General features: G+C 36.6%; 1 protein-coding gene and 1 long non-coding RNA gene across 2 annotated transcripts; one reads left to right on the forward strand and one right to left on the reverse strand.

The window, feature by feature from the left end:
- Window positions 1–721: 721 nt before the first annotated feature.
- Window positions 722–21,401, forward strand: LOC127151491 (uncharacterized). The gene is made up of 2 exons (XR_007824544.1): window positions 722–871; window positions 20,975–21,401. It is a non-coding gene; the product is annotated as an uncharacterized LOC127151491 (long non-coding RNA).
- LOC103502525 (putative clathrin assembly protein At2g01600) lies at window positions 1,030–23,425 on the reverse strand. The gene is made up of 15 exons (XM_008466485.3): window positions 23,096–23,425; window positions 22,912–22,981; window positions 22,729–22,826; window positions 21,900–22,038; window positions 21,674–21,801; window positions 17,647–17,739; window positions 17,457–17,507; window positions 3,315–3,380; window positions 3,162–3,227; window positions 2,916–2,996; window positions 2,735–2,815; window positions 2,273–2,449; window positions 2,101–2,179; window positions 1,889–2,013; window positions 1,030–1,695 (listed from the first exon to the last, which is right to left on the reverse strand). The coding sequence occupies exons 1-15, from the start codon at window positions 23,183–23,185 to the stop codon at window positions 1,342–1,344; spliced, it is 1,698 nt and encodes a 565-aa protein (XP_008464707.2). The 5' UTR covers window positions 23,186–23,425; the 3' UTR covers window positions 1,030–1,341.
- Between the last annotated feature and the right edge of the window lie 847 nt (window positions 23,426–24,272).

Raw genomic sequence — 24,272 nt, forward strand, 5'->3', positions numbered from 1 at the left:
ACCACAAAGCTTAGTGCTCTGTGTAAAAAATACTCTTAAACTTTTCAAAAATTTCGAACATTCCAACGGTTAGTATATAAAAAAAAAACGGTTAATACTCATATTGAACTTTCAAAAGTTGCATTAACTCTTAGTCATACAAAAAAAAGGTTTCAAAATACTCTTACCATAGAACAATGATCAATTTATTTGAAGTTTTATTGAATTAGAAAATCAATTTTAAAACAAATTATAAAGATATCATCGGTTTTTCTTAATGTAGATATCCTTTTCGGTTTTATCCACTTTACTTAAGATTTTGTAATCACTTTACTTAAGATTTTATCTTATTTATTTGTTTGTCACGTTTTCAAATTATTTTTGTTAATTTTGATAATCTTTATGTTTTTGTGAATCTTGATATTAATTTTATAAAAATTTTAGTTAACCTCTTTTTCTTTTTTTTTTAAAAAAAAAGTGTCTTTTAATGTTTACCTCTTCAATATTGATCTTGTCGTTATATATAATTTCTAAAATTTGGAGTTATCAAATCAAGTAAAAAAATCATAGAATTTAAATTTGGAAAAATTAGTTAAAATGCGATATGATATGGCAGAGTGTTTTCCTAAAAACTAAGAAACAAAGAAACAAAAAAAAGGAGAGTTTGAACTGCCATAAATGATAAATTGGGCTAATCCAATACGGCAAGTAATTGATGATAACCCTTAGTTTTAGGCTGTGATTGTTCATCCATCAAAATTTGGCAAAATGTGGACTAAAATGGAGATAAAATAAAGGTTTTCACATCCAATACAAAAGAAAAGACTTCCATTCTAAATGCAAATATGAGAAGACTCCTTCCATTTGGATCTTGCCAGCATAGCATGTCGGGGTAAGCTTAAATTCCTATTATAGATCTTTCCTACTATTGTCGCTGACATCATGATTGTTCTTTTCCGATTTGTTGTTCATGGATAAGGACTAGCAAATATGAAATATTCAATGAAATGTACAAAAGAGAAATTCATTACAATGGAAGGATCAGAAACATGATGAATTGATGAACTATATACGTATGCATAAAAATTATATAGCCGAATTCTATGAGAAAATGCACTCAAAATCAGCAGAGTTCCAAGTATTCCGAAGCTAACTTGAAATTGTCGTGAATTTCATTTACTACTTATTACACCTCACTATTCACTCTCAATGAAAGTTTCAACCAAAACAAATGTCGCACGCCCCAAACCAACCGGTTCTTTGCAGCTCGTCCAACAAAAACCAACCCTTTACATCCCGCCAAATATGATGAAATCAAATCTGTTGACTAAATTACACGTCGAAGATGGTACCACGAGTGCTCTACAGGAGGCCCGTGCTTCCGAATGGGTTGCTTGCAGGCGGTGGTACGGTATGGTGGTTAGGAGCAGGGAATGCTCCAAAACCTGCATCCCCAAAAGGATTTGTTGGGTCCATCGTGAAGGGCTGTTGTTGCTGTGGGAAGGTAGGTTGAAAAGGACCAAAAGGATTGGCCTGCGGCTGAGCTAATGGTGCCATTTGAACCGAAGGAGGTGGGGCAATGGCGTTTGAATATGCAAATGGGTCTTGCACCTCAAATGGATTTGGTGCGGGTTTACCATAGACGGGTTGCAGAGAAGCTCTATATGCACCTTCATCGTATAAACTATCGAGAGTGAGTGTGTCCAGTCCACCAGCCTGGTTCATCAAAAGTGAGAATTTATCAATTAGATTGAAGAATATGCCAACAACATTCCTATTGCTCTTAACCAGAATTTAAGGCACAAACTACGTCAGTTTCATTTAGGAATTGTTCTCAAGTAATAGCGGCCATTAAAAGATGAAGACTGGAGAACTGAGTTCAAAATTCACAATAGAATCAAAGACCTACCAGTTGTCTCTCATTAGCTGTTGACAGGTTAGTACTTGGAGTGGTAACCAAGGCTAGCTCCCAACCCGTAGGATCGAAATCATTAGCGTGTGCACCATTGGAATGAAAAGTGGGTGCTTCTGTATCTGGTATGAGGTTTGATATCATTAACACAAGTGGTTAAGAAAATTTCTCAATCAACCCACCCAAGGAAGAAAGACTTTGGAATTTACCACCCGAAGGAACTATTGCTAAAGCCAAAGCATTTCTCTCCTCAATTGCAGATACTTCCGTAGTAGCAAGGCTCAATCCCTGAAAAAAATCGACCAAGCAAAAAATTATTATTATTTGTCGTGATTTTAAGGATGGTGATGAGAGGTATTATCAAATTAGTATTATATATACCAGTAAATCTCCAGTCTCTAAATGGCTTTCCGGAGCAGCTGGTGCTGGAGGTGGTGGTGCTGGAGCTGTTTCAACAGGAGTAATAGAAAGATCATTTGAAGGAGAAGCCTCCGGCTCATCAGGGGGTAAGTTTGGATCCTCGGAAAGAGATTCTTCTGGCTTGTAGGTAAGTTGAAGCTGTTGAAGATGAGAAAATATAAATTTTTTTTTTCACGAGAATTAAGATGGCGAAAGTCCCATCAGAACAACCCAAGGCCATGAAGATAAGCATCCCCTGCCCAAAGAAGGAATAAAATAACAACTTCCAATCGAGGTCAATAGAAGCTAAGGAGTAATTACAAAAAGCCTCGTGTTGAGCACATTGTCAACATTGTCAAACAGAAAATCCCTGAAATACACAAATAATATCCTCCGAAGTACAGCCCAATTTTTGGTATGAAAAGTTACCAAGAATATACTAACCAGTGGCTCATTCGGTACCGTAACCATTCGTGGTGCCTCCCTAATATACTCTTCCATTGTATTAAGAAATGACTGTGGAGGCTGGAAGTGCATAACAAGGCATGAAATAGGAAAGTATAAGTTCATACATTAGCTTTAATCCATAAGAGACATATATTATATAACGAATTACCAACATTACCTCTCTTAAAACAGGAAACTGGAAATTCCGAGCAAGTTCTAACCCTTTGCAAATATCATAGAAATCTGATAGGCTTCCTGACTGCAGCATCGTAAAGGCAAGACAAATAAACCTGAACTACCTATTGGTGTACCTCAGCTAATATAACTAAGGTTGAGAAACGTATGGAGGCAAGAAAAGTTGGTAGACAACAAGAAATCATTGTGAAAACCATCATTTCCGGAAACAAAAATGAGTAGAAAGTACCTGTTGGCCAGCTCTTTTATAGATATCAAGGGCTTTGATAGCCTCATGTCTTGGCATCTCAAAAAACTGCAAGACGCAATTTAAATTTATTGACACCAATTCGCTTGCAACCGTGTCTGAAAGTCTTGCTTAGGTAAGATGCTTAATACTCACCTTCTCAACGAGATTTATAATTCCATCATTAATAGCACAATAGATTTTAAAGCTCTCCTTCAATACCTGAAACCGCATGTCACGATATTAACGAGACTGGAAAGCTTTACTAACTGAAAAGTATCCTTTTAGAACAGAAAAAAATATGAGAACAGATACTACACTTGATCTTTGTCAAAAGGCCTATACAATATAAAAGAGGGATCTTTAGAACTCTGTTAGGATGCCTCCTAATAAGAACAAAAAAAAAAAAAAAAAAAAAAAAGAGAGAAAAAAACACTAAAAGATAAGTTAATATTGCAATGTCAATGAAGAAATTTAAAGAGAGCTACTCTCTCCCTTTCACAAAATAAGTCCCCACAAAATTCTTCACTCCTCTAGCCATAATTCCTCCTACTATTTATAATGCTGCATTCAGGGGAGAATCCGTTCGATGGAATAATTTCTTACGAACTTAATATCTAATTACTAGAATACTCATTACTGATGTAATAACTAAGAGTTAATCGAGTAATTAGGTAATATTTTAGATTAATTTCCTTTTTGCCCCCACTTGTAAAAGATCTCTATGAATAGGAGTTCTTTTCCTCTTGTATGAAACACATTATTCGTTCTAATAAAAGATTCATAATCTTGGTTCTCGGAGGATTTCTCGTCGAGGTTACTTAGGCTACATCAATTTTGTATCAGAGCAACCATCTGGGCCAACGTCGATTGTCATCGGTGAAAGACTGAGAAACTTTTGTTGACGTCGATCACGAAAGGGAGCTTTGAGTGTTGTGCTTGTTGCCACACACATCTAATTAGAGGGAACCCTTAAAATTCCAAGAAAGAAGAAGACCTCGAAGATTTATCAAGATTTTACAAGAATGGACTACTATAGATCAAAGAAGATGTCTAAGAAAAAAACGAGCAGTTGATACAGACAAAAAAATCAATTTTACTTCCATAAACAATGCTGGAATCTGATTCAAGCGATTCGAAAGAAGAATTTCAACATTCTAATTTTGGCCATGCTCAATTTTCTTAAAGAACCTATCATTATCCAAATTGGAAATTTGATTCTGTGATTCTAATGTTTCTAAGGCAATTTGGGACAGAATAAGGTGACTACCGAAAAATGGCTAAACCCATTTTTCAAGAAATCAACATTTTTCAAGAAATCAACATAAAGATCGGGAGTTCGATGAATTTAAGAATCCTCAAGAATCATCAAGAATGGATTTTTACCATCCTAGAATATTCAAGACTCAAAATTACTTTTGGTTATGAAACGCGATCAAGAAAGGTTAGTTAAAGAAAATCAATGGACAAGTCTGATGAATACTATGAGATTGCAACAATTCAATAATCCAACAAAATGATTACCGTGATCCTGTAGCATTGGAGGAAATAAAGAGAACAAAAGAAATTCAACGTTCATGGAGGGAAATGACTCAACAAATAGATCAACTATCAATTCATTTGCAAGAGTTCAAGAATAGAATGGTTTCATATACGGAAGTGTTAGAATTAGTGGGCTGAGCCCATAGGGTGTTTAAAGAAAGATTAGCCCTAATCCCTAGATCTTTTCCTTTTTTTTTCTTTACCTCATTGTGTATTCTATTAATTCTCCCTCATTGTACTTATTGTGACTCATCAGAAAATAATAAGAACAAAAATATCATGGTGTTTGTCTCGGTACTCGAGTTTACACATAAGCCGGGTTTCGTTTTTATTGCTTACAAGGTGGTATAAGAGCAAAGCAACAACGAAATCTTAAAAAAAAGTTTAGGAGAAACCCAGAGTGAGCCTCCGAGATTGCTGCCGCTTATGGAAAAACTACTCCAATAGCTTCAAAAGTCGTCGACGGTCACAATGGGACCCCCTCGCCGTCATCGGCGCAGCCCTCCAACCAAAATCATTCACACACACCGCCTTTGTTAGGTGTGTGGGCCCACATGCCGGCATCCGTTCATCTCACCGCCTAGCCCAATCTCTTCTACACGCTATCAGCTGTCCAATCATTGCACCCTTCCAATCAGCCGCAGCCCCACACGCTGCCCATGCCCTCCGGTTACGGACAGCCACCACAAAAACTGTAAGATATGATTGTTCACGCACCGCTGTCCATCGACCCTTTACAGCAACCCTTCTTCTATGGTAACAGGAATGACCAACTCCATAACAGATTAGGAGTTGAAGTAGGCGAGTCTTTGGCGCATTCCAAACCAACAGAGTGGCCGACGTATTCCAAGAACCTAGTAACTCCGTTCCCTAATTTGTCTTCAAATTATATTACCGGCTCTTTGGGATCGTCTATAGGAAATTTTCCAAAAGAGAAATTAAATGGGAAAAATTACTTTTAGTGGTCCCAATCAATAAAGATGTTTCTCAATGGTCGCCACCAATTCGAGTTTTTTACAAGAGAGATTGTTCGTCCTCCACTTAGAACAACTCTGGAAAGGGAAAAACTCACTCATTTGGTCCATGCTAATTAATAGTATGGAACCATAGATCGACAAACATCTACTGTACGCAGCCATAGCATTTGTGGGATACAACTCATACCCTTTACTCGAAGCGTTAGAATGCTTCTTGATTGTATACATTGAGAAAATAGGTCCACGATTGCAAACAAAGGACCCTGGACGTGACTTCCTATTTCCATAAACTCTCCCTTCTCTGGAAAGAGATAGATTTATGGAGGGAGACAGCTTGGGACGTCAAATGACGGCATAAAGTATGCCAAACTTGAGAAGACTAATTGTATTTATGATTTCCTTGCAAGGCCTGATCCCAAATTTCATACTATTTATGGTCGTATTCTTAGACAGAGACCTCTTCCCTCCCTAATGATAGTGTGTTTTGAAGTTCGTCTTGAAGAAGACCGTGTTAATGCCATGGAGGTACTGACTAACTCTACCACTAACTCCACTACCTTTAGTGCCCGATCCTCAACCCATGATAATGACAAGAATAATGGGAAACCAATCCCTGTCTGTGAGCACTGCAAGAAATAGTGGCACACCAAGAATCAGTGTTGGAAACTCCATGGTCATTCTCAAGGAGGTAAGAAACAATCCTCCAACGAGAAACAAAACTCAAGGCGTGCCCATGTTAGTGAAACTACCACTGCCAGCACCTCTCAGTCAACTAGCTCTACTGCAAGCCAGACCAAGACTCCTACTTTAGGTGTTATTGCTCAGTCAGGTATGCCTCAGACCCTTGGCCTTGTTAGTGTTGATGGGAAGAATTCCTGGATTTTAGACTCGAGGGACAAATCACTTGACAAGTTCTTCGGAGCACTTTATCTCCTATACCCTTGTGCCGGTAATGAAAAATCAAAATAGCCAATGGTTCTTTAGCCCTATTGCTGGCAAAGGACAAATAGTTCCCTTTGACGGACTTGCTCTCCAGAATGTTTTGCAGGGGTCTAAACTTTTTTACAATTTGCTATCTATTAGCAAGATCACTTGTGAGCTGCACTGCAAAGCTATCTTCTAACCTGAATCTATTTGTTTTCAAGGCATGAGCTCGGGGAAGACTATTGGCACTTCCCGACATAGCGAGGGACTTTACTGATGATTATACCTCCAGTAGTAGTATCTCTAAGACTAGTTTATTGTCTTCCTATTTTAGTACTTCTAAACATGATTGCATGTTATGCCATTTTCAGTTGAGCCACCCAAACTTTAATTATATAGAATATTTGTTTCTGCATCTATCTTTTGATGTGTGTATTATCCTTTTCCTCACAACCATATAAACGCACACAACCTTTCACTCTTATCCATAGTGGGGTCCATCCAAAGTCACTACCTCCTCTGGGAAACGGTGGTTTGTAACTTCCATTGATGATCATACCCGCCTTATCTGGGTCTTCCTTATCCTAGATAAATCTGAGGTTTGCTCTATATTCCAAAACTTCTACAACACCATTGAAATGCAATTCAATACCAAAATTGCAATTTTTTGAAGTGATAATGGGCCGAAATTTCAAAACCATAACCTTAGTGAGTTCCTAGTCTCCAAGGAAATTGTTCACCAAAGCTCGTGTGCCTACACACCACAACAAAATGGGGTGGTCGTGCGAAAAAACTGTCATCTTCTGGAAGTACTCATTTGCTTATACTATCTGCTTCTCTTCCTTCATACCTATGAGGAGATGTCATTCTTACATCAACTTATTTAATCAGTAGAATGTCTTCCTATGTCCACCTTCAGACTCCCTTAGATTGTCACAAGGAGTCCTACCCTACCTGTTTATTTTCTGAGGTTCCTCTTCGTGTGTTTGGGTGTACCGCATACGTCCTCAATTTCGACACTAATCAGAACAAATTTATCCCTAGGGCTCAGGCACGTGTATTTTGTTGGATATCTCCTTCATCAGCGCGGTTATAAATGTTTTCATTCACTTTCCAAAAAATACTTTAGCACTATGACTGTTACTTTCTCTGAGGACCCTTCTTTCCCATTAGTCATCTTCAGAGGGAGTGTGCGAATGAAGAGTCTAACTGCACCTCAGAATTTGTCGAAACTACTCCTTGTACCGTGTCTAACTCCGATCCTCACCTCATAGCCCTACCCACAAACCAAGTTCCCTGGAAAACGTACTACAGGAAGAATCTTAGAAAGAAACTTGAGTCCCCTACTAGTAAGCCGGCTCCGGTCCAAGACTTTGAACCTTCTCGAGATCAAGGTACGGAAAACCCTACTAAACCTTGTACTGATAATAAAATGAGTGATAATGACAAATCTAATGTTGTTGTTCTTGAAAATGTGGAAGAAAAGAACAATGGTGATAAGACAGAGGACAAAGAAGAAATCAGTAATAATGAAGTTGAACGGGGTCATACAGGGAAACTTCATGAGTATGATCCCTCCCTAGACATTCCCATTGCATTGAGAAAAGGTATCAGGTCTTGTACAAAACATCCCATTTGTAATTATGTTTCCTATGATAATCTCTCTCCACATTTCAAAGCTTTTACAGAAGTCTTGATTCTACCATAATACCGAAAAATATTCACGCTGCTTTAGAGTGTCCTGAATGGAAGAATGTTGTCATAGAAGAGATGAAGGCTCTTGAAAAGAATAAAACTTGGGAGATTTGTGCTCTACCCAAGGGACACAAAACTGCGGGATGTAAAAGGGTGTTCACTCTCAATTACAAAGCAAATGGAACATTTGACAGACACAAGGCAAGGTTAGTTGCAAAGGAGTTAACTTAGACATATGGTGTTGATTATTCAGAAACTTTTTCTCCCGTTGCTATGTTGAATACTGCTAGAATCCTACTATCTGTAGCATAAACAAAAATTGGCCTCTATACCAACTGGATGTTAAAAATGTTTTTTTTTGAATGGAGACCTAGTGGAGGAAGTTTACATGAGCCCCCGCTTGGATTTGAAACCCAATTTGGTTAGCGGGTTTGTAAACTCCAAAAATCCTTATGCGGTCTAAAACAAGCACCCAAAGCATGTTTAACAGATTCCCTACCTTTGTCAAGTCTCAGGGATACAGTCAAGGGCACTCTGATCATACTTTATTTACAAATGTTTAGAGGGCTGGAAAGATTGCACTTCTAATAGTGTACATGGATAACATTGTTTGTCTAGAGATGATCAGACAGAAATCAGGCAACTAAAGCAGAGAATGAGTGATGAATTTGGAATCAAGGATCTAAGAAATTTGAAATATTTCCTTGGAATGGAGGTGGCTAGATCTAAAGAAGGCATCTCTGTGTCTCAGAGAAAATACACCCTTGATTTGCTAACCGAGATAGGCATGTTTAGATGTCATCCTATAGAAACTCCTTTTGAATTCAACTGTAAACTAGGAAACTCTGATGATCAAGTTCCAATTGATAAAAAACAATATCAACGTCTTGCAGGTAAATTGATTTACTTATCCCATACTTGTCCAGATATTTCCTTTGTTGTGAGTGTTGTCAGTCAGTTTATACAGGCTCTCTATAGGGAACACATAGAAGCTCTCAACAGAATTTTGAGATACTTGAAAACGACACCTAGTAAAGGATTGATGTTTAGAAAGACAAACAGAAAGACCACTAAGGCATATACTGACTCAAACTGGACAAGATTTGTTGTTACAGAAAGTCTACCTCTGGTTATTGTACCTTTGTATGGGTCGATCTTGTTACGTGGAGGAGTAATAAGCAAAGTGTTATGCCAAGAGCCGCACTAAGGCCGAACATCGAGCTATGAATTTGGAAATATGTGAGGAAATTTGGCTTTAAAAAGTCTTGTTTGATCTTCATCAAGAGTGTGAGACACCAATGAAGCTTTTTTATGATAATAAAGTGCTATTAGTATCGTTAACAACCTAGTTCAACATGATAGAACTAAACATGTTCAAATTGATTCACATTTCACCAAGAAAAGACTAGACAGTGGGAGCATATGCAATCCTACATCCCTTCGAGCGAACAGGTTGCTGATGTTCTTACCAAGGGGCTTCTCAGACCAAACTTCGACTTTTGTGTTAGCAAGTTGGGCCTCATTGATATTTATGTACCAACTTGAGGGGAGTGTTAGAATTAGCAAGTTTGGCCCATAGGATGTTTAAAGAAAGATTTACCCTAATCCCTAAATCTTTTCATTTTTTCACCTCATGATGTATTCTATTAATTCTCCCTCATTGTACCTATTGTAAATCATCAGAAAATAATAACAAAAATATCGTAGTTTTTCTCTCGGTCTCGAGTTTCCACGTAAGCCTTGTTTCGTGTTTTATTGCTTTCAATAGGAAGAAAAAACAAAGGAATCGTGGTTGGAAAGTTTTCAAATAAAAAATTTTGAAGATAAAATTGAAGAACAAGAATTTGAAAATGGTCACAAGTGAAGAAAAATCCAACGAAGAAGATGAAAAATAAAATATTGAACACCAAGCAAAAATCAAACAAGAACAAAATATTGATTGCGGTGGAAATGAATCATCAAATCGTTGAAGAACTTGAAGCGAATGATAGAAAATGTGATCCTTGAAGGATTCTCTTTGAAAGCTAATTCTTCTGAGATTGATTCTTTGAATACAGTTTTGAGTGAGATTGAAGGAAACATCTTTTTCGGGTTTACAGCCGATGGAGAGGTTCATCTTTTAGTGGCCATATTTGTTTTTTGAATCGATTATATCCCTTTAGTAATAATATTTTTGTTCAAAATGTAGGAGGTTTATTTGGTCATACTTCATTGAACAAGTTTATTTCATTTATTTTATTTTTTATTTTTTATTTTTTATTTTTTTGCTTCATAAATTTATTCTTTTTAAAACTCGGGACAAGTTTTCTGTTTGGAGGGTAGAATGATGTAAGAAGACTAACGGTTAATTGAGTAATTAGGTAATGTTCTAGGTTGGTTCCCTTTTTACCCCACTTGTAATAGAACTCTATAAATAGGAGTCATCTCCTCTTGTATGAACACATTATTCATTCTCATAAAAGATTCACAATCTTGGTTCTGAGAGGATTTCTCCCTGAGGTTATTTAGGCTACATTACTTACTACTAATCATAGTAATTACTGTAATGTTTTCCTAACTAGGAGTCTAACAAACTCCTCCTCAATTCTTACATAACATCGGATGCATACATACAACAACAAAAAACATAAGATCTTAGCCAAGGTCCTTGCTAACTGGTTAAGAAAGTGGTACCCCCACCATATCTAAGGCGCAAGGAGATTTTCTAGCTAGGAGGCAAATCTTGGATCACGATCTTATAGCCAAAGAAGCCATCTATCGACGGAGGAAGAAGGAAGATGGTGTGCTTAAGTTCGACTTTGAAAAGGCTCACGATCCATGTTGATTGAGAATTTTTAGATAAGGCGTTGGTTTAGAAGGGTTTTGGGTATAAGTGGACGATGTGTATGTGGGGCAGTGTTAGAAAAAGTACTCTATTTTGATCAATGGAACCTATAAGTGGTCAATCCAAGCTTCTAGAGATCTAAGGCAAGGACACCCTCTATCTCCCCCCTTCCTGTTTTTAGTCATCGGGGATGGTCTAAGCAAAATCATTTTAAAGGGAGTGGAGGGTAACATTATTGAGGCTTTTAAGGTGGGAGCAAATGAGGTGGCCTTAACGCATCTCCAATTTGTTGATGATACAATGTTCTTTTGCTCGAGAAATGAGGTATCTTTTCTGATTCTTAACCTTATGGTGGGGTTCTTTGAAGTGATGTTTGGTCTTAAAATCAATAGGAGTAAATGTCAAATTTTGGGGATTAAGTGTCATTAAGATAAGATTAGGAGATAGGCGAAGGCATTTGGTTGCAAGGTGGGTTCTTTTCCTTCTTATCATGGGCTTCTTTTGGGAGGTAACCCAAGCACAACGACATTCTAGTACCTTATTTCTGAGAAAATCCGAAAAAGGCTAGCTTGGTGGAAGAAAAGATTTTTCTCTAAAGTTGAATGACTAACTCTAATGAGATCGGTACTAAGTGGTATTCCTACGTATTATCTCTCCCTTTTCAGGGTCCCTAGTTCAGTTTGCAAGAGTATTAAGAAATTTATGCGAAAGGAGTGGAAAAAGGGAAGAGCTCTCATTTAGTAAGTTGGGAGGTGGTCAAACACCCTTTGAACCTGGGGGTTGGAGATTGGCAATTTAAAGATTCGAAACAAAGCTTTGTTGGCTAGGTGGCTTTGGTGTTTTGCCCATGAGCCGGATCTCTATGGTGTACGATCATTGTGAGGAAACATGGCAACCATCCTTTTGATTGGGTGGAGAAAGGGGTTAAAAGGTGTCACAATCATAATATTTCAAAAACGGGACAGGCGATTGTGCGGCACTTGTTCTAACTCAGTCAACAAGTCAACCATGCTAAATCCGAAATTCGCAAGCAAACTCACAGTGTGAGAGAGAGAAAAATATTGAAAACATCATTAAAGAAAGTATCAAAGATTGTCAATTGCAAAGAAGGCTTAGATTACAAAGAGTACGACAAGACTTGGTCAGGGATTCAACTAGTAGGTCTCCCCTATAGTACATTTTAAACTTTTTTAGCTTTGACAGACTTGCATATGAAAAGTGGGAAACGTCACACCCAAGGTTAGTGACTTCAAAAGGAAAGCAATAGACTAAACTAAGTACAAAACATAAAGATACAATGATTTGAGGATGTTTGGGCATGCGGCCGTAGGCAAACAACGCCCTGGAGAAGTATGCTCATGACAAAAGGCACACACCAAAACTTGTGGAAAGAGATTTCATTTGAGCTCCTTACTTTTTCTCATTTTGTCCAATGTGTTGGTGATGGTAAGGACACATTTTTTGGAGGATCAATAGGGGAGGATAGAGCTCTCTATACTATTTTTCGAGATCTTTACTGATTATCTTCTTTTAAAAATCGACTAATCTCGAACCTCTTGGTGTGGTCGGAGAACTCTATGTTTTTCTATTTGGGTTCAATCATCATTTGACCAATAGGAAAACGACGGAGGTTGCCTCTCTTTTGTCCTAGGATTGCAATTCTAGGGTGGGAAGAAAGGACATTCTTATTTAGAGTCCAAATCCTTGTGAAGGCTATTCTTGTAACTCTTCCATTAGATTGTTGTTGGATCCCTCCCTTGGTAGAGAGTCTGTGTTCGATGTGGTTTGGAGGATCAAGATACCTAAGAAAATTAGGTTGTTTATTTGGCAATTCTTGTTTGGTTGTGTGAATGCTTTGAATAGGTTGGTTAGATGGAGGACCTTGTTGTTTGGGCCTTTTTGTTGTATTATATGTCAAAAGGCAAAGGAAGACATGGATCAACTATTTTCTGTTGAATCTCGATGATAGAATTGTTGGCAAAAGGAATGTCCGTGCAATGATTGAGGAGTTCCTCTTCTGTCCGCCCTTCAGAGAAGTCGTTTTTGTGGCTTGCTGGGTGTGAGCTATGATTTGGGGTCTTTGGGAGGACATGTCAGTCCCTCGTCCTCTTTTCCATGTATAAAGCCAAGTGCCTTGGGTCTTCATGATTGAATCTAACAACTTCCCTCCACTAAAATTAACTAGGTTACAAGAAATCGTAGACCAGAATACATGTTTTAACATGTTCACCAACACTACCATGGACACCATCGCACTAGTAAAAAGACCAATTAACTAGTCTCTTACTCTCGCTGCCTTTTCGTTCTTTTGAATTAACCACATGAACTTCAACTTGTTGCAATAATTAACGTGTCCCTCCAACTTGAAACATTGCAACAAATTATGGCTCAAGACAATTGCCTCGTAACTTGTCTCATCTGGAATCTTATAACACTTACTCAAACACACACTTCCTAGCCAACTCCAAATCATTAGGCATGGGCCCCAATGACATCCTTTCTAGGAAGCAAGCGACCATCATTCCAAAATATAGAATTTAATGAATTTTGACTAACTCAATGTCTTAGTGGGATTCTATCTTCTATAAAACTGACTCCCTCGTCAAAAACCAAAATTATGACAACTACTTTTTTATATCCGTGAGTGTACGAGCCAGCTTACTCATACCTCGACTAATCTCACAGAACAACCCACCTGACCCTACAACATTTTGGTGTCAAGGAAACTCATAGGAAATTAATTCCTAGGTAGGTAGCCACCATGGATTAAACCCATGACCTCTTAGATAGTTATTGAGACTATTTCTTGTCTTTTACCAATAGGTCAGTCCATGATAGTTAACTATGACAACTGCTTTCAAAGATTATTCAACAATAAGAAAGTTTCATAAATTCAAGATTCTGGCATTTTGATCCATATTCACATTTTGAACCTGAGAATTTTGCGCATGATGTTTCCCAAAGGAGGATTAGGTGGGTAATGTAAAATTTCAATCTTGCTTGGTTGCTGCTTAGGCAGCTATCTCTCTTGCCGTAATGACTGCAATACCATACACTATTCACTAATACCCTTATTCCACGTGAATGAATTGAACCCATCCTTCGGACTTCTCCTACGGGTCCGGACTATGGGCTCAACCTGCTAAAAGTGTTATGCATTTACTGTTTTATGTGTTCCAACGTCATCCAAGTTATGGCCCTACATTTTAAGGCTTGCCACTTCCTTGCATCGCAATTTTGAATGGGATTTGTTGTGAAACCATAAATAATATTGGAAAAAAAGAGTTTGCTAAGTCAATATGTGATGAAGAGATTTAACTAACACTAGAACCATGCTCAAAAGTTCAATGACGGATAAGTAGCAGAAGAATGCTTTTGACCATGACCCATCCCTGTCCTTCCAACCATGAAACTTCTGATGATAGTTCCTATCTCCAATTATGCCCAATAGACCATTCATCCTTAAAATGATTGTTTGTGCTCCATGAGATCGAGAACAAATCCATTTCATGTAGCTTTGACAAAAATTACATAGATAAAATCATCCAGATTACTGAAAAGTCCATCTACGAAGAAAGTGTGCCCTGTCAGCCGAAGAATCAGCATTGTTTAGGCTATCAGACTCGATAGAGTATTTAATTCAACCTTCGTCAACCCAAAAGTTTTTTAGGGAAATGGATTACACAACAGAATTATTTGGATTCAAAAGATTTTGAACAAAGGGAAAGTTTCTCTGAGTTAACAAAAGTGGTCAACTCTAGCAGTTGAGTCCAAAGTGGTTGTGCCTCGGGGAGAAGATTTTAAAGGATAGCAACAGTTTTCAAACTTGCTAAATGACTTTGTTGGCTAAGGGGAGGCTTGGCTCAAGATGGGGTTGAAAACGAGAATCCTTTGCAGAGGTTGTTAAGATGCCATCAGAAAACATAACCATAAAGCGACCATAACCATAGCCCTGACCAAGAAGAAATAGATTAAAATTTCAGATTCTGCACAAGGAGGAAGTTAGGAAAATCAACTGGAATGAGGTGATAGTACTAACCAAGAGAATTTCATGATAATTGGGGAAGAATTTTGGAGATATTTCGAAAACAGTTGATATAATATTTGACCATCGGTCCTTTCCAACCAGACAAAGCCCTCCTCAAATCTCCTTCCAAGAATTGGCAGATCTTTCAATTAAAAATAGAGGTTGGATGAATTTTGGTCCATATATTAAAAGCAGAGAAGTGGGACACCACCATTCATAGCAGATATGTTGTTGCTCCTCCGGCAGGTGGGTTAGAATTTGAATTCTGCTGCATTTATGGGATTATAAGATCTTTAAGTTATTGGTCTACTGACTGCTTGGGAGGTTTTGAGTATGCAGGAAGCAACTCACAGCTTATTGGTAGTGTAGAAGTGGGGATCCAAATAAGAAACAATTATTGTGGCTCTACACCACAGAAAATCAACCTGATTGATGGAGAGAGTGTTTGTATGGTGCAGGTTGTGACTCATCAAGATGCAATATGTTGATTATAGGGTCGCCAGAGTCCAGAAGCCGTTCATGCTTTTCACTAAGGTCTGGACCTTTGGATCCTACCGTGAGCCTAGCAAACAAGTAAAATATAGAAGATGGGGCTCAATGTCCACAGATCCATATTTCAAAAGTCCTTTTAGTGGAAAAAGAGTCAGACACATCATTGAAAAACGACAGCAGTCGTAAATTTATCCTGCCTCAAAAATGGATCTGGTACAGTGGAAGAATTGGGAGCCTAAGAACATCTACAAGCCACAAACAAAAGCCCATATACAAAAGGCAAAAAGCCCATATAGGAAGACATAGCCCTAGGAAAAAGGAGCCCATCCATCAAAACGAAAAAACTGATGTATCACCTACTGTAGTCTTAATATGACCATAGACCATTTTAAGAGCATTTTATCAATTTTGTTAGTTCACCGGCTGTAAAGGTAGACAATCACCTTTTGTCAACTTTGGCATATAAAATTTTCTCCAGACTTCTATTCTTTGTCTTTCAAAGCTTCTCCAAGATTTCATCAAAAAAGAAAATCAGGTTATATCCTTGTTCCAAGAAACAAAAAGGAACGGTAGACTGTGTAGGCCCAAGTCATGTTGAGGCCACATCAAACTCAATTGTAGAAATGGACATTGGCTCAAAAGGAGGCCTAGATAGAAGAACTACAAAAGATTCTTCTAGTGCCAACAAAGGAGTCTAGGAGACTTCAAGATTTTTTTCAGGAGGGAGATAACGTAATATTTAAGGCGGTTGTGAGACATGAAGATTGATGGGGTGTAAACGATGGATGCAAGAGAAAGAGAACCTGTTGATACTTTTAGTAAAGCCCCCAAGCCAAAACATGAGGGAAAAATCAACATCCCACAGGGTTCCATGATGAGAAAAAGAAGTGGCGTTAACATTAAAGAAAAACAACCTCTGTATCTGCTTTTTGAGAGGAAAATTGTCCAAAAAAGGTGGTATGGGCTAAAAAAAAAGGAGGCCTAGGGAAGTCTCATGCCTTGTTAGGAATGGAGAATGTATGAAATAGTTTAAAGGCTGATGTTATTGTCAATCTTGGTGCTATATTGCAGGTTTATTGAGGATTTCCTCTCATAGTCCAAAAAAGATTGATGACTGGCGTTTGGAAGGGTTGAGCACCTTGAATTTGAAGGGTAGAGCAAAAGTGGCCAGAAGTTGTGAGTTTTGGCACTTATGGAAGGAGAGAAATGGAGAGAAGTGCTAGAACGCAAATAAGTCCTCTGAGTTTGATTCCTTTTGTAATTATGTATAAAATGTGGCTTCTTGATGGAAAGCCTCAAAAAAAAATATTTTCAAACTACATTTTGTTGATGATTTTCTACTTATTGGCAAGCTCTAGTAATGTAGTAGAGGTGCAATGGGGTGCTCTCTATCCCCGATCCTTAGGTTGTCCATATTTTTGTGATCCATTTGTCATTTCCTTAAAAAATAGGTGATCAAGTTCAATACTACAACTTCAACAAAGAGCACCTAAAATAAGTTAACCTTTTTTCCGGATGGTACCACATGAAGGGCCCTCAAGTAAATAAGAAAACAACCCAAAGGCATGTTTCTTTCTTATAACCTTGAATTTCCATCCACCATAAAGTGGACTGGTAAAGGGAAGAAAGTCTTCTTTTAGTTAAGTTTAGCATGGGAATATATCCTTTTTGTCATCTCCTTCCCCCACCCACCAAATTTGATACCTAAAATTCAACATGAGTAAAATGACAACACTGACATGTTCTATGCTAAAAAAATTAAAAGCAGTACCATGGCACTTCAAATAACAAATATAAACAGAAAAAGGTCAGCATACCAGTGCCAAGGCATACTGTATAACATAATTCCCAATAGCTGCTCCTTCTGGCTGTAATTTTAACATCAAGTCATTTTCATGCTTAAAGAATATCACAGCAAAAGAATTTTGAAAAATAAACCCAAATTCTAGAAAAGAAATTTTTTTTCAGTATCAGAGAGTCGAAGGTTCACAGGTGTCAAAAAGATACCTTGCAGCCAATAAGACGATACAACAGCTGTTGCAAAGCGGGCAAATGTTCCAACAGTTCTTCACTGTCCAGTTCCCTAGTTCTGCTGTATCCCTGCCAATGAAAGAATTCATGATTAATGAATTTCAACAATCTATGAACTGGGGGCACTCACTAGACACTCTATGTTTAGTTTCTACGCTTTTCATATCAACCTCAGATGCAATTAGGCCATGCAGTGATTGTGAACATGACTGATACATATTTAGAACAGAAAGTGAAGAAAATAGAAAATAAGAACAATTGTTCTCTTCGATTGAAAAAACAAATATTGATAATGAACTAAGAAATAAAAAAAAAAAAAAAAAAAAAAAAAACAAACATGTAAAAACTACAACAAAAAAATAAATGAAAAGAAAACAGATAAATCCACTAGGTCTGAAGAACATTAGGAAGTGATGCAAAGAAGAAACATCGGTTTGAGAGGAAAGTCCAGGTTTCAACCTCAAATGGATCGTGGAAAAAAAATACTGAATTTTATCTTTAAAGACAAATCATATAAAGCATGTACTTAAGAAGCTTATGACATTCAAATTTCGATAAAAGTGAATATTGAAAGGAGAAGAAAAAAATTTATTTTCATGTTCCAAGGTTGACTCCATATATTTCATAACATTAGGAAAAGTTTTAGTTAATATTTGAAACCAATACATTCAAGTTTGCTTTGTTCTTAATTTTCTATTGTTTTGCTCAGGGTTTTGTTTGTGTTGTTCAATTCGTCTGTACTTTTGTTTGTGATGGCTCTTTTCTCTCTTAGTATAATTCTCTTGTACTCAGAGCATTAGTCTCTTTTATTAATATATTTAATAAAGAGACTCGTCTCTATTTTTAAAAAACAATGATACATTCAAAATAACGTACTTTTATAAATATACTTTACTAAACATATATGTATTATATTGGTGTCAAGAATTTCAAAAAGCAATGACATGAACTATCATTCCACATCATATATCTATCGTCTGTCCATTCATGCTTCTTATGCCATAAATCTTGACGGGAGAAAAATGAACATCTCAACAAAAAAAAAAAAGGAAAAAGATAATGCCAGGAGAAACATTTACTTTAGCGTTCAGAAACATCCAATATAGGTCATACGAACACAGATGACCAGGGATGATCCCCCTCTATAAAAATCAGAAAGCTTTGAAGTTTTAACATGATACACATAAAATTATTCAATTCGTTGCTTACCAACAATTACAATTTTTGTAATGGCAAAACCAAGATTCCTTTAAGAAATTGAAAGAAACAAAAAAGAAACCAGGCTCCAATCTATAAAAATAGACCATTACAAATTTACAATTGAACATTACTCTGAGTAAAATATATATACACATGACAAAAATAAAAATTGAAATACTATTAATTAAATCAATTTTCACTTGCTAAACCTCCCGTCTCTCCCTGAAGCTACCTCAACCCTTCCTTCCTTTCTCTTCTTCCTGCTTACAAAATGTTTCCTTAAGTTGCCCCTTCCATACAGATGGCTACTTCTGAACTCAGCTTACATTTTCTCAAACTTTTTTTAAAAAAAAAGTTAAATATGAAGTTCTCTGTAAGGAAAGGGATGCCTTTTGTCCTGCATTGGTTAGAGTGGCATATTATGTGGTACTTAAGTAGCTGGGTACTTTACCTCTTTGTATTGTCTATTCATTTTCTTCTTGGAGAGGCTCGTTTCCTTTTTCCAAAAAAAAGAAGCATGGATCTACAAGTTCTTAGCCAAGCCAACTTGAAGAAGAACAGTTAATCCCTAACAATCTAGCAAACTAAACTAACAGGACCAAAAGATATGCTTTGGATCCTTGGCTCCCCCTTAAAACAGAATACAATAATAAGGTCCGGTCACCTTAGCCACAAACCTATGAATGCAGTCCAAACCCCACCATAAAGAATCTGTCATGCAAAAAGTTCTTATATCCTTTCAACACGATCCAATTGATGACATTTTTTCAACCTCTTATATCCCTTCACCTCTGGTCAAAAGTTCTTCAGGAGCACAAATGAAGGCTACTTTGCTCGAAGCATGTGAAATGGAAGCTCAAAGAAGTTGTCAATTTTCATTTTATCAATGAGCATCAAAGATAGAGTCGCTAACGAGAGAGGGATCCAACAAGTACCAAAAAAGAGGACTCACACGAGAAACCCTCTTTTGGTAGTATATTTTATCTCCTAATTTTCCAAATTGATCAATGTGATGCAACCATTTTTTTTACTGACAGAAAAAAGTAAAACCATTATTAAATTGTTTAAAATTAGAAAATTATCAACAAAAATAATTAGCCAATTCTTATGGTATGTCTCCTACGGTATGTCTATTTAAGTTGAGCTGAATCACAACAATTTAAAAGGAGATTTTCCGTGAATATCACGAACCTTCTAAGGCTCGATACATGTCATCTGACCATATGGCACTCAGAAGGAGATTTACCATGAATACTCATAACCACCTTTCTCCAAAAGAATTTGGTTCCTGAATAAAGCGCCAACCCCTCTTTATATTTTCTTATATTCTATGCCTACACTTCCAAAATTATGGGGTGACTTATAAATCTTTTCAATCACTAGTTCCCTCACCAATTTTAAATCTAATGGAGCAAGGCTTATGAAGAAATCATATCATGCTCTTTGACCATGCATGCTCTTGTGGTATCCCTGTACATTTGAAGCCATTGGTAGCAGATTGCAATCTTGTTTTTGGATGATTCTTCATTACATTCAGAGTTAGTAACACAAGCCGGTTTTGGTGCTAATTCAAGTTTCGACTCATTGTGCGCTCAGCTTCTTCCTTCCATCGAATAGCCAACCTTTTGAATGCCTCCTCAGAATTTCATCCACCCAGCTTTCAATCCTACTCCTAATCCGGGGACTCATTTTCCAAGAAATTGAAGCTGTGTTTTTCTGTTCTAAGTTCATAAAGTGTTTGCAAGTTATCAGCTGCCTTTGACATTCCTTCTATGCACTGTCATAACCATCTTGGAAGATTTACAGCCTCTCAAACTGCTACACCTAGTTTTTGTTTGTTCTGGTTTTGTTTGTTCATCTCGAATTGTTTTGTGGGGCTTCTCAGGAGTTGTTGGTTTTCTTTTTTATCCCTTTGGTTTAGCTTGTTCTCTTTGTTTAGATGTTTTGGGTTGGTCCTTTTTGTTCCTTATCATCTTGTTGTGTTTCAACTCATTACTTTGTACATTATAGTTTGAGCTTTAGTCTCACTCATTATATCACATGAATAGGTGTGTCTCCATTTCAAAAAAAGATTGTGTTGATTTAAAGTTTTACTTCGTTTCAGGTCGAAGCTGTCCAAGAAATCACAGAGCTTAGTTCAAGTTTGTACTTTGGTTCGTTTGTCCAAGCTCATTTATTTCTTATTGAGTTTAAGTCCTAAGTTTGGATGGTTGGAGAGCTTTCTTCGGGCCGTTGTCCTCAAAAGCGTGGTCAAGTCTCTTCTGGGAAGTTAATCATTGGTTGTCTTGGGCTATAGTGGTTTAAGTTCCTTTAGATTGATTTAGTTTTCAATTTTGATCTGAACTGTTCTTTTCTGTTTAGTTTGTCATTTGGTCTTTGTTCGTTTCTTCTAGTTTTGGTGTGGCCGCTTTTGGAATTTTTCTTTTTGTCCTTTGATGTCTCCTTGAATTTTGAACTTATCTTCTTTTCATTTTATTGATGAAAAACTTGTTTCCGTGTCAAAATAAAATGGAGCAAGGCTTATGAGTTAACCACTTCAATAGATAAAAGAAACCCTTATGGCAAAGAAATTTTCAGGGTTCAGCGAAGTCAAGAAGGAGGAATATTTAGGATTATTCTTTTCTGTGTTTTTTTTAATAATAAGAGATTCCAAAATTAGGATGTAAAATAAGAAATCTACAATCAAATTATTTTTACCGCTAGTAAAGAGGTATATGCATCTTTCAGACTACGAACCTAAACTCACTCAAAGATATACCATGCAAGGAGGACAGGTAAATAACAAAATTCTTCTGTACAATACCTTCTCCTGACCTTGGGCAGGTCTTGGCAGGCGTTCAGATTCAATGTCATACTTCAGTATCCTGAAACATTCGAGACGCTCCTCTAAAAACAATGCATATGTACGTACCCAGGCAGAGCAATCCCAAGCTATTATAAGAATTTATGTATCAGTCATCTATTATTATTGACCACACTATTAGAGTATCATTTGAATGAAAAAAGGAGGGGGATCTAAAAAATTTTACCAATTGGACTTGAATCATCCTTAAAATTAGATAGTTGAAGAATTCGGGATCTTTGTGTAAAATTCAGGAGTTCTTCCCTGAATGTTGGATCGCCCTCCCTCAAGGTTCTATGTATGACTATCAATGCTTTCAACGCCACCTGTAAAACATGAAGAAACTTAAACTTATACAGTGAATGCAAAAGGAAAATCAAGTCAAAAGAAGCAATAGACAATTGAAAAATAAATACAAAAGGTAAACTGTAAAACATTTTCACATTCATTCAACTCACAATCATATCATTTGATGTCATACTTGCCAAAATCACCATGAGATACAGATATTATGTTTTGAGAACATGCTTGGACATACTTCATTATCAGTGAATACATGAAATCGGTTAAAAAAAATATGAAACAAAAACTTCGAAGAAAAAAATCAACTAATAATAAGATAGAACCTAAAGGCTTTATATTTTACCATTACAGATGAAAGTTAAATCTACCAGAAGCACTGTCAAATATATAGAAATGGAAACATCCGTTTCAAATGACAAATTAAGAATCGGGAAAGTAAATTTGCATATCACAGTATCACTTGTAGATATTCACATTTGAAACACAATTGCAGATAATGAACGTAACGAAGTCCAATTCAGATAAGTAATAACAGGAACATAACCAATGTAATAACATTAAAAAGAAAAACCACATACAAGTAATAACAGGAACATAACCAATGTAAAACTAGGGATACCTAAAGAAACTGAATGAAATTTCTTACACAAAGGAACCCGGTCCCAAAAAATGAGCAAATTTCACATTAAAAAAGAAAAGAAAAAAAACTGTACCGTCCAATTCCTAGTCTTGGACAAGCGACGAGCAAGAGCATGAATGCAATAAGCAACATCAGCACGAGGTCTAATTGCAGAAGTAGCAATCAAAATTTCTGAAACAACAACAAAAAATCAAACCCGAAATGAAATATTTTATTCTTAGCAACAAAATGGATCTGAAAAACAACAATCACTCACTTCTGAGGTGTCTCTCCTTAGGCGGGCACTCAACATGGTTAGTAGCTTTGACTATTGCCACATCCAAATCCTAAACACACACAAGGATACCGCAAAATAAGATAACCACCAAAGAAACAACGCAGAAATCGGATCAAACACCGATCGACAAAATCAGTAATAAAAGAAATGAATCCAAGAATACCGCGTAGTCGCTATTGACATGGGCAAGCCCAACTTTGGTAGAATCTTTGAGTGCGCCATAGGCCTTCCTCCATGTCTGAAGAGTAGCCATTGGTTGAAATACACTCTCTAGATCTCTTCTCTCTCTGAAAATCAAGAGGGTTACGTGTTTCGTAGACCTGAATTCTCTGATTCCGTGATTCTCGCTCTGTGATCCAACGAAGAACAAGAAGAATTCTTCGGCGGAGAGGAAGATCGAATAAGAACGGAAGAGCTGTTTTTTCTTTTCTTTTTTTTTTTTGAGAAATTTAATTAATTTGAGATTCCAATTTTTCTGACCTTTGTTGGGGATGGCCCCATGGTTCGGTATCATATGTGTCATCACCATTGATTTTTATTTTTATTTTTTATTTAATAATTTATTTTTTCTTTGTTTGGCAATCGTTTTCTAATATAGAATGGTTCTACTTAGACTATGTTGCCCTTCAAACAATGACTACCCATATTTTAGTAGCAATCTTGTTTGGAAGGTCAAATATTTTAGATTCTCCATTTTGTTTGTGCCTTAATATTTTAAGCCACGGTCTCACTAACACTTCCATCTTTAAATTATGGAAACTTTCATAAATGTAACAAAACACTAAATTATTTATGGTTCATGTAACAATACTCATAAAGTTTGTCATTTTTTAAATATTTCAGGTATTCTTTTCTTCTTTTTTTTCTTTTTTCTCGTTTTCGTCTGTTCCATCATCTTTCAATTTTTTCGTCTTTCATTCTTTTCCTTTTTTTGTTCAAGATCGTGTATCAATATAAATTTTTTTTTTTTACTTTTATTTAGTTGTTCAAGATCGTGTACTAAATATAAAAAACTGTAAAAAAACTTCGTTTAGATTTGGATAGTCAAATCTAAACGATTGTGTATAAAAAGTAGTCAAATCTAAACGATCATGTACAAAAAATCCTTAAAAAAAATCGTTTAGATTGGGGTAGCCAAATCTAAACGATTGTATAAAAAAAATTAACGATCGTGTAGACAAATCTAAACGATCTTATACCTAAAGAATCTTACAAAAAAATCGTTTAGTCAATCTAAACGATCGTGTACATCGTGCAGAGAATTTAAAAAATAAATCGTATAGATTTGGTTGATCAAATCTAAACGATCACGTACAAAAAATTTAAGAAATAAATCGTTT

The sequence above is a fragment of the Cucumis melo genome, chromosome 10, assembly GCF_025177605.1.
Source record: "Cucumis melo cultivar AY chromosome 10, USDA_Cmelo_AY_1.0, whole genome shotgun sequence".
NCBI classification, from domain to species: Eukaryota; Viridiplantae; Streptophyta; class Magnoliopsida; order Cucurbitales; family Cucurbitaceae; genus Cucumis; species Cucumis melo.

Bases quoted from the DNA above. Each gene is read 5' to 3' on its own strand.
- LOC103502525 (XM_008466485.3), bottom strand. From the start codon at position 23,185: ATGGCTACTCTTCAGACATGGAGGAAGGCCTATGGCGCACTCAAAGAT. The intron at 21,802-21,899 runs GTAAAATTTTTT...TTCTTATAATAG, and splicing joins GGATGATTCAAGTCCAATTG to CTTGGGATTGCTCTGCCTGG. The intron at 3,228-3,314 runs GTGAGTATTAAG...TGCGTCTTGCAG, and splicing joins TTATAAATCTCGTTGAGAAG to TTTTTTGAGATGCCAAGACA.